The 17,447-nt window shown below is 39.3% G+C and overlaps 1 protein-coding gene across 1 annotated transcript; it reads left to right on the top strand.

The window, feature by feature from the left end:
- Nucleotides 1-803: 803 nt before the first annotated feature.
- On the top strand, nt 804-16,752 carry KCNV2 (potassium voltage-gated channel modifier subfamily V member 2). The gene is made up of 2 exons (XM_056565280.1): nt 804-2,222; nt 15,765-16,752. The coding sequence occupies exons 1-2, from the start codon at nt 804-806 to the stop codon at nt 16,041-16,043; spliced, it is 1,698 nt and encodes a 565-aa protein (XP_056421255.1). The 3' UTR covers nt 16,044-16,752.
- The last annotated feature ends 695 nt before the right edge of the window (nt 16,753-17,447 follow it).

Here is a 17,447-nt window from a genome sequence, read left to right as displayed (position 1 = left end):
AAAGGAGAAAGGAGTAGTGCTATGAAAGATAACTTATCCCCTATCCAAAGGATTGACAATAAGTTAAGTTATAGATCGTGGGGGGTCCGACTGCTGGGACACACCCACCCACCCCGATCGGGGCCTCGGCGGTCTGCCAGAAGCAGCCGTTCCGACCCCCACAGGAAGCCGTGGCCAACATGCCCCCTCCATGTATCTCTATGGGATACATGGAGGGGTGTGTCGGTCACCGCTCTGTGCAGGGGTCAGCACGCCCCCTTCCAGCAGACTGCTAGGGCCCCATTCAGGAGATCGTGGGGGGGGGGGTCCGACCGGTGGACCTTTGGATAGGGGATAAGTTATCTTTCACTACAGAACTCCTTTAACCACTGTATCTCAATGTATATAATCTTCAGGCATAGTTAAATAAACATATATACAGAATATTTTGCTTGGTAGAATCTATATTGTAATGGGCTACAATAAGTAATGCAAACATTTGTGACATTTCTTATACTAATGAAAATTTCCAATGAATTGCCCATCTGTCCTTAGTCTTCCTTGTGCGTCATTTGCTCAGAGTTCAACTGAATGCTGTAAGTTTTAGGCTGAATGGGATAATAACCTGAAAATCCCTTCTTAAGTATTCAAATCTTCTTTGTCAGCAAGACTTAAAACTGTGACACATACTGCAGATAATGCTTTGCTATTGTCCTGCACAATGGTCATGGGATCTGCTTGCAAACAACATGTATTCTTTACCACAAAGGAAACGAGAGCTTCTGTTCCTTCTGTATGAATGACAGACTTTCCTTCTGCAAGAGATGTTTGCTCCTAGGCATGACATGATGCAACATAGGCAAAGGACTAGGGCTCCACCATTGTCATTCTTCAGAGATGGATCTGGAAGACCTCGAGGATTTGAAGACAGATTTAGATTCAATCGGGACTCCTCCAGCTCTCAGTGGAACTCTGAGAGCAGTTATATTTACTACATTGAAGATGAAGATGATGATTTAGAGGAGTTAAAATGGGCAGAGAAAGAAGAGAAACGACTGGATGGATGGAAACAGCAATTCATTTCAGCACATGACCACGGATCCTCTGAAGATGAACACACACGGCTGCTTTCACCTTCTTTTTTTGGAAAAGCTCGAAGCAATTTGCTGCATATTAATGTTGGAGGTACAAGTTATTATATATCCTACATGGTAGCGGCTAATTATCCAAAGACACGGATAGGTCGCTTGGCTACATATACTGACCGACAACGTAAGCTAGACCTATGTGATGACTACATTCCAAGTGAAGATGTCTATTTCTTTGATCGTGATCCAGCTATGTTCCATCATATCTATAACTTCTATCGCACAGGAGTGTTATGGGTAAGAGATGAGTTATGTCCCCGCAGCTTCCTTGAGGAAATTAATTACTGGGGGGTAAGAGTAAAGCACGCTCCCCGCTGCTGTCGTATATCCTTTGAAGAAAGGCAGGATGAGCTCAGTGAACAGCTAAAGATCCAAAGAGAGCTCAAAGCTGAAATGGAAACAGAGGAGAATGAAGAGCTTTTTAGAGGCATGTGTTGTGGACCCATGAGGCGTCATATTTGGAATTTGATGGAGAAACCCTTCTCCTCCTTTACAGCAAAGGCTATGGCAGTGGCATCTAGCTTCTTTGTACTTATTTCTGTTGTGGCAATGACCCTTAATACAGTAGAAGATATGCAATACAAGAATTCTATTGGGATGGCAAGTGGGAGACCTTACTTGGAACATGTGGAAACCTGTTGTATAGCATTCTTTACTTTGGAGTACGTGCTTCGTATGATCTCGACTCCAGATATACAGCGATTTGTGCGGAGTGTTCTTAATGCTGTAGATCTGATAGCAATAATGCCACTCTATTTGCAATTGCTCCTTGAGACGTTTTCAGAGGAAGACCAAAGTGGTAAAAGATCTGGTCATGAACATGAGATAGAAGCCGTTGGACGGGTTGGAAAACTTGGGCAAGTCCTTAGGATAATGAGACTGATGCGCATATTCCGCATCCTTAAGTTGGCACGTCATTCCACAGGGCTTAGAGCTTTTGGGTTTACCCTTCGACAATGCTACCAACAAGTAGGATGTCTACTACTCTTCATCGCCATGGGGGTTTTCTCGTTTTCTGCCATGGTTTATACTGTTGAACATGATGTCTCAGGCACTAACTTCACAAGTATTCCTCATGCCTGGTGGTGGGCAGCAGTAAGTGTTGTATTTCATGTTACATGCTACCCTTTAAAGCTTGCTGTCTTTAGGCTGGATTTTCACTTGGCATTTTTTTTGGAACACTACCACTGCAGTTTTAAGCCAATGCCAGAAGTGTATTAAAAAATAATGGGAAATAGAAAGGAAGGACTTATACTTCTCCTTCCCTCTGAATCCATTTCTGACTTTGGCTCAAAAACTGCAGTGGCAGTTTAAAAAAAATAATAATAATAAATATATATATATATATATATGGAGATCCAGCCTTCCAATGCTTTAAACAAATTGATAAACAAATGATAGGGCAGCCTTACTCTATAACATCCATATGCCCTATTGGGGTATTATTAATCAGTTATTGTTTTTATAAGGTTGTGTTCACACAAGGCGGCTAATAAGTGGTACCACAGCTAACGCATGCGTTTTTGCTGCAAATGACCAAAATCACAGTAAAAATGGTGCATTTTACAGCAATTTGCGTAATCACAGTAAAACACACAATTTTAATCACTATTTAGGTCATTTGCAGCAAACACAAAGTGTGAACTCAGCCTGAGACAACTCTTTTAACTAGATATTTCAATATGAATTAGCATTTTTTTCAGTTGTCATTTAGGAAAATGTATGTGGGTATGAGCTATTTTAAAGAATATACATTTCTTAAATCTTTACCCTATGTAACATTTTTAAACTATGGATTGCAATCCAGCCTTAAAAGACAAATCAACAGGTTACAAGTGCAAATTGTTTAAACATGTTTAATAAATACTTTAAAGGGGTACTCCGCTGCTCAGCGTTTGGAACAAACTGTTCCGAACGCTGGAGCCAGTGCTGGGAGCTTGTGACGTCATAGCCCCGTTCCCTCATGACATCACACCCCGCCCCCTCAATGCAAGTCTATGGGAGGGGGCGTGATGGCTGTGACCCCTCCCATAGACTTGCATTGAGGGGGCCGGGCTATGACGTCAAGAGCTCCTGGCGCCTGCTCCAGCATTCGGAACAGTTTGTTCCAAACGCTGAGCAGCGGGTAACCCTTTAAGGGTAAAGAATACATAGGAACAACTTGCAGTATATTTTGGTCACTTGCAGTCTGACTTTCATGGATTTTCCTTACCCCATATTTTTGTGTGTGGTTGTAGTTTAAAGGGATATTCCAGGAAAAAAACTTTTTTTTTTATAGATCAACTGGCTCCAGAAAGTTAAAGGGGTACTCCGCCCCTAGACATCTTATCCCCTATCCAAAGGATAGGGGATAAGATGTCAGATCGCCGCGGTCCCGCTGCTGGAAAGCCCCGGGATCCCCGCTGCGGCACCCCGCTATCATTACAGCACAGAGCGAGTTTTCTCTGTGCGTAATGATGGACGATACAGGGGACGGAGCAGCATGACGTCAAGGCTCCGCCCCCCGTGACATCACGGCCCCTCCCCTTAATGCAAGTCTATGGCAGGGGGCGTGATGACCGCCACGCCCTTTCCCATAGACTTGTGTTGAAAGGGGCGGGCCGTGATGTCACGAGGGGCAGAGCCGTGACGTAACGATGCTACCGCCTCTGTATTGCTCGTCATTAGGCACAGAGCGAACTCGCTCTGTGCTGTAATGATAGCGGGGTGCCGCCGCGGGGATCCCCGGGCTCCCCCGCAGCGGAACCGCGGCGATCTGACATCTTATCCCCTGTCCTTTGGATAGGGGATAAGATGTCTAGGGGCGGAGTACCCCTTTAAACAGATTTGTAAATTACTTCTATTAAAAAATCTTAATTCTTTCAATGCTTATGAGCTGCTAAAGTTGAGTTGTTTTTATCTGTCTGGCAACAGTGCTCTCTGTGCAGTTCCCGAGACAAGCAGAGATGTCAGCAGAGTAGAAGAGGTTTGCTATGGGGATTTGCTTCTACTTGTAAGTAATTTACAAATCTGTTTAACTTTCTGGAGTCAGTTGATATATATAAAAAAAAAAAAGTTTTTTCCTGGATAACCCCATTTAAGAAATGATTACAGTCTTTCAATTTTCTAAAATTTATAAAAAAAAAAAAAATGTATTCATAATTCCTTTACTAATATACCGCCAACAAATTCCACAGCACTCTACTTTGTCATCATTCAGATCTGCCCCTGTCCCCATTTAGACTCCCAATCTAATTTCAAAATTTACATACAGTATCAATGGGGGAGATTTATCAAAACCTGTGTAGAGGAATAGCGGTGCAGTTGCCCATAGCAACCAATCCTATTGCTTCTTTCATTTTTAGCAGGGCCTCTGGGAAATGAAAGAAACAATCTAATTGGTTGCTATGGGAAACTGCGCCACTCTTCCTCTATACAAGTTTTGATAAATCTCCCTCAAATATGTTTTGAAGTGTTGGAGGAAACCCACGCGGAACACACAAACTCCTTGCAGATATTGTTCCTATTGGGATTTGAATGCAGGACCCCAGAGCTGCAAGGCAAAAGTGCCAACCACTGAACCACCATACCACATTAGTCTAGTGTGGTATTCTCTATATACTTTTTTATGTATTGGATGGAATCCTCTTTAAATTATAGTTCATGCACTACATGTTAGGGCACAATTCTATTTTATATTAATATTTTGTGACATTTGTATCAGTTTTGGCAGAAAGACATCATAAAAGTAATAAAATTGCAGGTACTTGATAAGCTTATGTGCATCTTTAGAATTTTGCGCTATATGGGACTTATAAAAATGGAATAAATAAAAACCTGAAAAATCTGACATAAAATCTCTACCATACCTGTTCCCACCTGTTTTTTTTATTCCATTATCATAAGTTCCATATTGCTAAATACTATATATATATTTCACTGTAAGTCCAAGTTGTCTAAACCAGGAAGTGACGCATTTCGGCCCGTATAGCAAGCCTTAGGCTGCTTTCACACTATAAAGTTTCTCCGTTTTAAAGACCCGTTATAATGTCCCGTTAGGAAAACCCTTAAAAATGGTCCTTACAAAATCCCATTCAAGTCTATGGGATTTTGTGATTAGCTGTTATCACCCGTTATAGCCCATTATGAATAACAGACGTTATTTGTGACGGGAGAAAAAATGTTACATGCACTAATTTTTCTCCCGTCACAAATAACGTCTGTTATTCATAATGGGCTATAACGGGTGATAACGGCTAATCACAAAGGGTTTTCATAACGGGACATTATAACAGGTCTTTAAAACGGAGCAACTTTGTGTGAAAGCAGCCTTAGTTATACATGTTGTGTGAACACAACCAAATCCTTTTAGAGGGAGAGGGAGGGTTAGGCATCACGGCACAGAGCATCTGTGCAATCAGAAAACAACACCCCCCCCCCCCACCACCACCACCACCACCACCACCACCACCACACCTGGGTTCACAATCAGAGGGAGGGCAGGAATACAAAAGAAAGTATCCCATCTCAGAGTGTGAACACTGCCCTAAACAATAGTAGAATATAATACATACATACAAAAAATTCATACATAAAAACTACAGTTCATTAGAGCCAATTCCAAAAGGTAGTTGCCCATGCAAAGCAGTACAATATGCGAACATTCACATAAATTATAAAATAAGTATAGAAAAAAATGGTATGCTTATTTTATAATTTATGTGAATGTTAGCATATTGTACTGCTTTGCATGGGCAACTACCTTTTGAGAATCAGTGATAAAACAGTTTGTGTCTTTTACACTCACTATATACAATGCAGCTTGGTTAAAACCTTCTGGTAACAGTTTACTTTGATCAGGTACAATATGCTTGGTGGTTACAGTTCAAAATTAATTGCACTATATATTTAGTGTTTGCAATACACTTTATTTTGTACCACATTTGGTAGTACAGAACACTTGAGCATTCTGAAACAGCTGTATTAATACTTTCATACATTTGGAAGGTCATTGTTATCTTCCCAAAGTCCCAAGGCCAGTGTTTCCTTCACATTGACCACTTTGACCTTCACAATTACATGTATTAAAGGGGTAACCTCCTGGAATTTTTTTTTTTTAAATCAACTGGTGCCAGAAAGTTAAACAGATTTGTAAATTACTTCTGTTTAAAGATCTTAATCCTTCCAGTACCTATCAGCTGCTGTATGCTCCACAGGAATTTCTATTCTGTCTCACCAGAGTGCTCTCTGTTGACACCTCTGTCCATTTTAGGAACTGTCCAGAGCAGGAGCAAATACCCATAGCAAACCTCTCCTGCACTGAACAGTTCCTGACACGGACAGAGGTATCAGCAGAGAGCACTGTGGTCAAACAGAAAATAAACGTAAAAAATAAAAGAACTTTCTCTGTAGTATACAGCAGCTGATAAGTACTAAAAGGATTAAGATTTTTTTTTAAAGAAGTAATTTACAAATCTAATGCAAAAGAAGTGTATGTGCACTCACCTCTCACTGGAGGTCGATGCGTCCTGGGGTCCGGATCACGGGGCACTGGATCCCAGCATTGGCGTGTGTTGGTAGCACTCGGAGGCAACGTCGGCAGTTTCGCATGTGAGTGCATGCTTCTTCCGGCCTCAAAATTACGTCATCGTGCCCAGGGTTTTTAACAGCGTGAGATCTGAGAGAAGTTACCATAGCAACCGATGAACAAAATGAACAGGAAGTGATGGGAGTCAAAAACCAACACCCAGTGAATAGGAGTAAAGGTAATAGAGAGAAAACCTGAGTAGAACAATGAGGCAATAAAAGAATAGGAGGACCAATAACTAAAACCATAAAAAAGTGAGAAAAGGAGCAAAAGGAAAATAAAAGTATCTTTCCTTAGAAAATATTATGAAGTAGATAACCATAGAAAATATGAATAAATGCGTGCACCAAGAAAGAGAAGTCATGCAGCCCATACTGAAAAATGATAGAACATCATACTAGAAACGGGGACATATCAACCCAGTCATTGAATCCTGCAGGACCTTGTGCGTTGCACATCAAGATCCAACGAGCCTCACACTGTAAAAGAAGGTTGTGCATGTCGCCTCCCGTGTCAGGCATGACAATTTTTTGGAGACCGCCAAACCTTAACACTTCTACATTATTGTCATGGCATGACAGTAAGTGCTTGGCCAATCTAGGAATCCCTAGACCTTTTTTAAGTGTAAAGGTGTTCTTTGAAACGTGTACATTGCTGAAGTTTGGTCTTTCCTATGTAGAAACGCATATTGGGGCAAACTAAATCATAGACTAAGTAAGTGGTCTTGCATGTAATGAGTTGGGAAATGGTGTGGGAGACTCCTACCAGTGTGCAAAATTTTGAAAAAGTATTGTACTGGCAAAATTTACAATTGCCGCATTTAAAGTTGTCTGACATTTTTTTTGTCACTGAGCCAGTTGGTAGAAACATCTATTTTTGTCTTATTCTTGTCTATTTTTGTCTGATTCTTATCTACAGAATTCATCAATTTCATATGTGATGCAATTAATTTGATTTTGACACAGAACACCTTTCAATATGAGCAGCAATGGTACAAACAAAGGACAGGGACCGCTATGGGGACCCCCATATTGTGTACTTTTGCAGTGTTCGAACACAGATACATTTTTTTCTACCAACAACCATTTTGCCAGTTACATCAAGGCATTTAAACGCTATGTGGACGATATCCTTATCGTGTGGGAGGGCTTGAAAGAGTAATTTAATAACTTCGTCAGCCACTTGAATACAACAAATACAATGAATATGCGCTTTACTAGAGTCTTCAGCACTACCAATCTAGAATTCCTAGATATTAACCCCTTAAGGACGCAGCCCATTTGGGCCTTAAGGTCGCAGACAATTTTATTTTTAAGTTTTCGTTTTTTCCTCCTCGCATTTAAAAAATCATAACTCTTTTATATTTTCATCCACAGACTAGTATGAGTGCTTGTTTTTTGCGTGACCAGTTGTCCGTTGTAATGCCATCACTCACTTTACCATAAAATGTATGGCGCAACCAAAAAAAATACTTGTGTGACGAAATTAAAATGAAAACCGCAATTCGGCTAATTTTGGAAGGTTTCATTTTTACGCCGTACAATTTACGGTAAAAATGACATGTGTTATTTATTCTTTGGGTCAATACGATAAAATTGATACCCATGATAACATAGTTTTCTATTACTGTTGCGCTTAAAAAAAAAATCACAAACTTTTTAACCAAATTAGTGCGTTTAAAATCCCCCTATTTTGAAGACCTATAACTTTTTCATTTTTGCGTATAAGTGGCAGAATGAGGGCTAATTTTTTGCACCGTGATCTGTACTTTTTATTGATACCATATTTGCTTATATAAAACTTTTAATACATTTTTCATAAATTTTTTTGGGAATAAAATGTTATAAAAAAGCAGCTATTTTGGACTTTTTTTTTTACGTTCACGCCGTTCACCGTACGGTATCATTAACATTTTATTTTAATAGTTCAGATATTTACGCACGCGGTGATACCAAATATGTATATAAAATATTTTTTTAACACTTTTTGGGGGTGAAATAGGGAAAATGGGACAATTTACGTTTTTATTGGGGGAGGGGGGTTTGCACATTTTTTTTACTTAATTTTTTTACTTTTATTTTTACACTTTAATAGTCCCCATAGGGGACTATTTATAGCAATCACTCGATTGCTAATCCTGTTCAGTGCTATGTATAGGACATAGCACTGATCAGGGATATCGGTCATCTTCTGCTCTGGTCTGCGGGAAGGCAGATCAGAGCAGAAGACTCCCGGAAGACAGCGGAGGCAGGTGAGGGGACCTCCGTCTGCCGTGCTGGATCATCGGATCGCCGCGGCAGCGCTGCGGGCGATCCGATCATCCATTTTAGTGTCCGCAATGCTGCAGATGTCGGGATCTGTATTGATCACGGCATCTGAGGGGTTAATGGCGGACATCCGCAGGATCGCGGGTGTCCGCCATTACCAGCGGGTCCCTAGCTGCGATCAACAGCCAGGACCTGCCGCGCATGATCCGGGCATCGCTCCGATGCCCGCGGTTATGCTTAGGACTTAAATGTACGTCCTGGTGCGTTAAGTACCACGTCACCAGGACGTACATTTAAGTCCTTCGTCGTTAAGGGGTTAATATTATGGGCTACAGATGGAGGATTTCAGAAAAGTGGCTGAAACAGCATTTTACATTTTTCCAGTTCACATCCCATCCACACTAAACGTGCCATACCCATGAGTCAATTTATCAGGCTTAAACGCCTGAACAGTGATACAGCCACATATCTACGTCAAGCAGAGGAGTTGAAAAGTAGACTCCTAGGAAGGGGCTACCTTTTGCCTTTTTTGGACAGTGCACAAGAGAAAGTAGCAAATAGGAACCGGAAGGATCTACTCTCATACAGCAACAAAAAGAAGAATAAAAAAAGGACACAAAACACTTTACCCTCTCTTTCAAGAATTCTCCGGTCAATTCTATCATCAATAGCACCGTAAGGAAATATTGGCATTTCCTGGATGATGATAAGGATCTACATGAGATTGCTAAGCATCCTCCGATGATAACATACAGAAAGAACAGAACTGTCTCTGATCGTCTTAAATTCCTCACCAATAAGAATCAGACAAAAATAGATGTTTCTACCAACTGGCTTAGTGACAAAAAAATGGCAGGCAACTTTAAATGCGGCAATTGTAAATTTTGCCGGTACAATACCTGTGCAAAATTTTGCACACTATTAGGAGTCTCCCACACCGTTTCTCAACTCCTTACATGCAAAACCACATACTTAGTCTATTATTTAGTTTGCCCCTATCTGCGTTTCTAAATAGGCAAAACCAAAAGTCAGCTATGTACACGTTTAACATCTTTAAACTTTTAAAAAAAGGTCTAGGGATTCCTAGATCGTCCGAGCACTTACTGTCATGCCATGACAATAATGTAGAAGTGTTAAGGCTTGGCGGTCTCCAAAAAATTGTCATGCCTGACACGGGAGGCGACATGCACGACCTTCTTTTACAGTGTGAGGCTCGCTGGATCTTGAGGTGCAACGCACAAGATCCTGCAGGATTCAATGACTGGGTTGATATGTCCCCGTTTCTAGTATGATGTTCTATCATTTTTCAGTATCGGCTGCATGACTTCTCTTTCTAGGTGCACGCATTTATTCATTTTTTGGTTATCTACTTCATAATATTTTCTAATGATAGATATTTTTATTTTCCTTTTGCTCCTTTTTCTCATTTTTTATGATTTTAGTTATTGGTCCTCCTACACTTTTATTGCCTCATTGTTCTACTCGGGCTTTCTCTCTATTACCTTTACTTCGATTCATTTTGTTTATCGGTTGCTATGGTAACTTCTCTCAGATCTTACACTGTTAAAAACCCTGGGCGTGATGACGTAATCTTGAGGCTGGAAGAAGCACGCACTCACGTGCTAATCTGCCGGCGTTGCCTCCGAGCGCTACCAACACACGCCGATGCTGAAATCCAGCACCCCGTCCCCAGGATGCATCGACCTCCGCTGAGCGGTGAGTGCACATACACTTCTTTTGCATTTGATTTACAGGTGAAGTTGCCTTCCAGTGTGCACTCCCCTTTCTGTATTATTTTATATCATTTACAAATCTGTTTAACTTTCTGACACCAGTTGATAAAAAAAATATTTACCACCGGAGTACCTCTTCAAACAAGAGGAGGGTTACTCTAAATATCCAGCCCTATTCTTGAGGTCTCCTCAGGATGACATCTTACATAGCCTTCTGCCAATCAAAGCTATATTGTCTTACCCCAGTGTTGAATTCTGCCAAATTCAAACTTCCTTGGCATATCTCCAGGACAACTACTTTCACAGCCCCCCCCCCCCCTCCCCCCAGACTGGCAGCAATGTAGTCTGACACTTCCCACAGCTATACAACCTAGCCAACTATTCTATAGGCAGCTCACTGTCTGCTTACCAGTAATATTCTCTAGGTATTGCTAAGTTATAATGTTGAAGATTTCAGTTTTGAGCGGAAGCTTTAGAACTCTGACATTGTGAGAGAATGAAATGCATTCCTCTTTCTACATGCAGGAACCATTATCTTTCTCATCACTATGGAGCTTACAATATTATGACGCATACACATAGAGACTAGACTGCAATTACACATTGTCAAGCTAAGGAAGCTTGTATGATAAACCATAGACATTTATAATAGCTCAGAATAAGACACTCCAGGAAGATAGAATAGATCACAAATATTGAATAAATATACCTAAATAAATACATAAAAAAACACCCACCCCCATGACCTCTGATTGGGCACCATAGCAGCAGTAATGAGCACAATTAAATGGCCTTACCTAGCCTTCATGCTAATTCTCTATGTGCTTAACTCATGGTGGGCTGGTCCTAGGGAGGAATCAAGGGCAGAGCTATAGCCCTTCTGTACTGCCGAGGACAAAATAAAAACTATAGAATTATATAATGTATAATAACTAGTGTTGCTCGCAAAATTCACAATGTGAATTTTATTCGCAAATATCGCATATTCGCGAATTTGCGAATATTCACGAATATAGCACTATATATTCGTAATTACGAATATTCGTTTTTTTTCACAGTACACATCACAGTGATCATTCCTCTCTGCTTCCAGCTTGTGTGGTGTAAAGAAGGCTCTAATACTACTGTGTGAGACTGGCATGCAAATTTTCGCATATTGCATAAATTTTCATATGCTAATTTTCGCATATGCTAATTTTCGCATATGCGAAAATAAAACATGAATATTACGAATATGCGAATTTTGCGAAGATATGCAAAATATCGCGAATTCGAATATGGCCTATGCCGCTCAACACTAATAATAACACACGACTAGAGCATTCCTCTGAACATCAGGGATTGTGGGTGCCCTAAGGTGTTGTTCAGGTGGCATACTTAAATGGGCACTGTCAGAGCCTGCAGCAGCATCAGGTTGTCCATGAGTCATGGACAAGGCTACATGAGCAGACACATCAATCACCTACCACCACCACGAGGGAGGGAAACACTCCCTTCCCCTGAGAAGATTTCTAACACTGTGACCTAATGAAAAGATGAATTTTTATAATAAATATAGGTGATAGAGGCATAACAATTAAATGCACATGGTCAGGATTAGGTACTGAATAACATATATTTTTCTTTTGTGGGATCTGACAGGTACGCTTTAAACACTAAAAAGAAAGAAAAGGAAAATTATATTATTTAGAGAAAACAAGTGTGGTTAAAATTGTGTATCCTGGTAAAATGGCTGTAGTAATGCATTTGGATTTGATAGCATTTCACAGTGATCAAATAAAAATTACTGCAACATAAATGACTATTTGTGCTATGTATGGATGCTGCGGCTGATTTGCGAGATGAGAGTAAGTGTCTGATATTTTAGATTTACCTGTACAGTTCGACTGAAATATAGCTTCCCCCTGCGGCAGTACACAGTCCTCTGGTAATTCACATAACAATGTCTGAACAGTAAGAGAACAGAAGCCATAAACCCATTGTGCAACAGGATCACTATTATGTTTCTGCTGTTCTTTAATCTCAGAAAACATGTCCAAAAGTTTGGAACAGCACAGAATAACTTCTGTGATAAATCTGGGATAAGGCCAAAGCAAATGTGTTATTGATTTTTTTTTTATGTTAGTGGACACAATAGCCTTGCACATCCCCAAAAAATAGTTTTCAACCCTTTTTGTAATACATTTTTCGTCAAAAACTTTAGGCAGTAAAGTTTTATTACGGATTTAACTTTTCTTTCCATTTAACCCTTCAATTAACCCCCAGACCCATATGCGGGCTTGTTTTTTGTGCCACCAATTTTATTGTGTAATACCATCAATCATTTCACCCCCAAATCTATAGCAAAACCTTAAAAAAAAATATTGTGGGGCAAAATTTAAAAAAAATAAGCCACTTTGTAACTTTTGGGGGTTTCCAATTCTTCGCAGCACACTTTTTGGTAAAGGTCAATACAATTAAGTTGATACCCAACTTATATAGGTTTGATTTTGTTTTACTTCTGTCAAAAACTTTTTGCACCAAAATTAGTATGTGTAAAAATGACATCTTCTGACCACTATAACTTTTTTATTTTTTAGTATACAGGGATGTGTGAGGGCTAATTTTTTGCACCATGATCTGTGGTTTTTATCAGTAACATTTTTGTATTAATGGGACTTTTTGATCACTTTTTATACATTTTTTAGGGTATACAAAGTGACCAAAAACAAGAAATTTTGGACCTTGGTATTTTTTTACGCAAATGCCATTGACTGTGTGGTTTATTAACATTATATGTTTATAGTTAGGACATTTACACATGTGGTGATAACACATATGTTTATTTTTGTATATATATTTTGTTTTTAAATGGGAAAAGGGGGGTGATTCAAACTTTTTTTAGGGAAGGGGTTAATTCATGTTTACTAACTTTTTTTACACTATTTTTTAGTCCCCATAGAGGACTATTACATGCAGTCATTAGACTGCACACACTGTTCAATGTTATGCCATAGCATAGCATTGATTAGTGTTATCGGTGCTCCATTGCTCCAGCCTGCTATGACTGACTGGAGCCTCAGAGCAACGATCGGACGGTGAGGAGGCAGGTAAGGGCCCTCCCGCCACCCTCTAAGCTGATTGATTGCCACGTCTAAGGGGTTAATGCCGGGCATCATCGGGACCAATAGGCAATACATAGTATCCAAAGTAGAGGTAGGAGGTCACCTTGGTAATAGTTATGAAAACACAGCAAGTTTTCATTTATCCTATCAGAATTTGTCTAATAGAGGAACATCGAACTTCAGGAAGGCCAATTTCCACCAATTGAGAGAGGACCTTAGTGAAATTAATCGGAACTTTGTCCTCAGTAATACAAGTACACAGGCTAAATTGGACATTTTTAAGAGCATCCTGAATAGATCTTGTGAGCGACACACACCCAACAGGAATAAACATGTTAGAAATAGGAAAAGACCACTGTGGTTAACTAAAACAGCTAGGGATTTGATAAATTAGAAGAGAAAAGAATTCAGACTACTAAATCAAGAAGGTAGTAGCGTGGCACAAAAAAATTATAAGAAGAATAAATTCTGTTAAAAACAAAAAAAATTGCAACAGATAGAAGGATTCCCACAAAAAGTAAAAGTAAAAATAATTGATAGGACAGGAAGCAGAGGGTGGGTATCAATTAAACTTACTCTGGTTCAGTAACAGTTACACGTGGGGTACCCCAGGGGTCAGTACTGGGTCCACCTCTTTTCAGTATGTTTATTCATGACCTTGTAGAGGGATTACAGAGTAGAATGTCAATGTTTGGGCAGCATGGTGGCTCAGTGGTTGGCACTTTTGCCTTGCAGCGCTGGGGTCCTGGGTTCAAATCCCACTAATGACAAAATCTGCAAAGAGTTTGTTCCCTCTGTGTTTGCATGGGTTTCCTCCGGGTACTTAGGTTTCTTCCCACACTTCAAAACATACTGTTAGGACAGGGAACAATTTGAGTGCACAGCGCTGTGGAATCTGTGAGCGCTATATAAAATAAAGAAATTATTATTATATGCAGATGACTCTAAACTGAGTAAGGTGATAACCGCAGAGGGGGATAACATAATTTTACAGAGGGATCTCAGGAGGCTGAAGGATTGGGCACAGATATGTCAAATGAATGGACTCTGCAGAAATCTTTCTAGTGATCTTTTTATACCTAGGCCAGTAACCATGACAAGGGAACATCCTCTTTTCTGGAAAAATATAATATTACAGGTTATGGATACTAGATTTATGGGGATAGAACGTTGATCCAGGGACTTATTTCCATACTAGAGTCAGGAAGGGCCTGTCTAAAAATGTTGTGGGTGGGCCTTAAAAGGACATCGTCAGGTGTAAAAACTTCTAGTATATGGTAGAGGACCAAAATTGTGCATATTTTTAATATTTTTTATTAATTAAATATTAAGGATGCACCGGAATTTCAACAACTGAAAATTATTGTGTGAAAATAGCCTAATTAGCATTTTGCTGATAGGAAAACATGAGCCGAAAATGGGGGTGGGGTGGCTTACAGTAGGGGGCGTGGCTTGTGCACAAAGGACTCCCACAAGCTTGGCAGAATCACTGCAGGAGGCACCTCGCAACATCATACATTCAAGTAAACGTTCCCTGCCTACTCTCCCATTGGTTCACAGTCACTCTGGGATAGCCCTGCTCAACAGCAATATTTTCCCGCACCTCTGGTTGTCATAGCGGCCAATCATATGCAAAATTTATCCTATATGTGATAAATAATGCGCAAGTCCACTACAACTAATAAAACACAATTTCTCACTTTGTAAAGCAAGTTTCTAGAGCAGTACTGAGATTTTTAAACCATTGCTTTGTAATTTTGCATAATTTTTTAAATTTGCAAATGATAAATTACTGCTTTATGGCATGTAATATTGTAAGTTCGAATAATGTGCACAAAATGCGCAAATTAAAAAAAGGCAAAAAAATTGACCAATAAAAAGTAAAAAAAAAGATTCATAAATCTCCCCCATTGTCTTTTAAAATACAAATAGCACAAAGTTATTAACCATTTGTTTTATATTTATAGGTCAGCATCTCTACAGTGGGATATGGAGACACCTACCCAGAAACCCACCTTGGCCGGATTTTTGCTTTCTTATGTATTGCTTTTGGAATCATTCTAAATGGGATGCCCATTTCTATTCTGTATAATAAGTTTTCAGACTATTACAGCAAACTTAAATCATATGAATATACCACCATTCGAAAGAAAAGAGGAAAAGTGAATTTTACAGGTCGTGCCATGCAGAAGATGTCAGAATGTTATACAGGAGTGCCAGCACAATATCTCCCAGGACACCACTAACAATGGCCTATTCTGTAATTACAAAACTCCATTACTTATTCAATTTTATCCAAGAAAAGGAAATTGTGCTCACTTGGAGAACAGTATGAACTATGGCAAGTTAAGAAAAGGTTATAAAGTCTATATATTTTCTCTGTACCTTCTCATACTCAGTATTCATCAATATCAGTACTCTTATTTGTGTACTACATTCTAAAGTAAATTCTGTAAGTATTTCATGTGTAACACTATTCTAGACTCTGGTCACATCACATTTATGCATTACATTTGCTGCACGTGTCGGGAAAGTTTCATGACGCATGCAGCACACATAATACAGTTAAATACATACAGTATCAATATACGTTATCTTGCAGTGGGCTGCTTCATAGAAATGTATCTGTTAGAAAAATCATTGATTCTTATTTATGCAATCCATAGAAAAGAACATGACGTTTCGTCTATAAGTGACCTTTCTTCAGACCATCAGATTGTTGGAAAGGGAAGTGTGTATGGTCTAGAGCACCAGTAGTGGGCTATTGTCCACCGATAGTTCCTCCAATAGGGAAATAATGCTCTCTTTATCAAATGCATAATATCTGGCTAAGTTATTCCCTCAAAACAGTCATATAGTACCTCATACAGAAATATGCAGGCCAAAATATTCTACGCAATACAGATCCATATTGTCCACCATCATACAGGCCAGAAATGCACATGGTCTTATGAATGTTTTTTTTTTTTTTTTTTTTTTTTTAACAAAGTACACATGGGGTGATTTATCAAAACCTATGCAAAGTTGACCAGTTGCCCATGGCAAACAATCAGATGTCTTGTTTTATTTTTCAAAGCCCTCTTTAGAAATGAAAGAAGCAATCTATTTTGGATGCCATTGTGGTAAACAAGGAAGCTTCGTCTAAACTGGGACACTGATACATTTATCTGTCATCTTACATTACTGTAGTTCAATATTTAGATGGTTGATCTATCATTTATTGATCTTCAAATTATTTTATGAGTATTACATTAAATGACGCTTTAAATGGACACTGTCACTTAGAAAGAAAATGTAGTCCGTCTGAGACCAATACCTATCAGAAGAACTTGCTACTCCTTTCTCTGGATGCTCCATTAGGCTAGGACTCCACTGAGATTTTTGCCCTGCGATTTTTGTGGCATAAAAACGCCAGAAAAACTGCCACAGTTTTCCCCTGCGTTTTGGCGTTTATACCTTTGTATGGAATTTGCCTTTTTTGGCTCCTTTTGCATTTTTTTTTTGCAAAATTGTTGGGTACCAAAAAAAAAAAAAAAAGGATGCAGTAGGGATGTAAAAATGTATAACTAAATGTTTATTTTTTATAACAAAATTTTAATATTTTTTTCTATAAAGTGTGTGTGTGTTTAACTTTTTTTCTCTTTTTTTCA

The sequence above is a fragment of the Hyla sarda genome, chromosome 1 (genome assembly GCF_029499605.1).
Source record: "Hyla sarda isolate aHylSar1 chromosome 1, aHylSar1.hap1, whole genome shotgun sequence".
NCBI lineage: Eukaryota > Metazoa > Chordata > Amphibia > Anura > Hylidae > Hyla > Hyla sarda.
This window is presented reverse-complemented; position numbering and strand designations above follow the sequence as displayed.

Coding starts and splice junctions, on each gene's coding strand:
- KCNV2 (XM_056565280.1), top strand. CDS start 804: ATGTTTGCTCCTAGGCATGACATGATGCAACATAGGCAAAGGACTAGG. Junction 2,223..15,764: donor ATGCCTGGTGGTGGGCAGCA/GTAAGTGTTGTA, acceptor TTATATTTATAG/GTCAGCATCTCTACAGTGGG.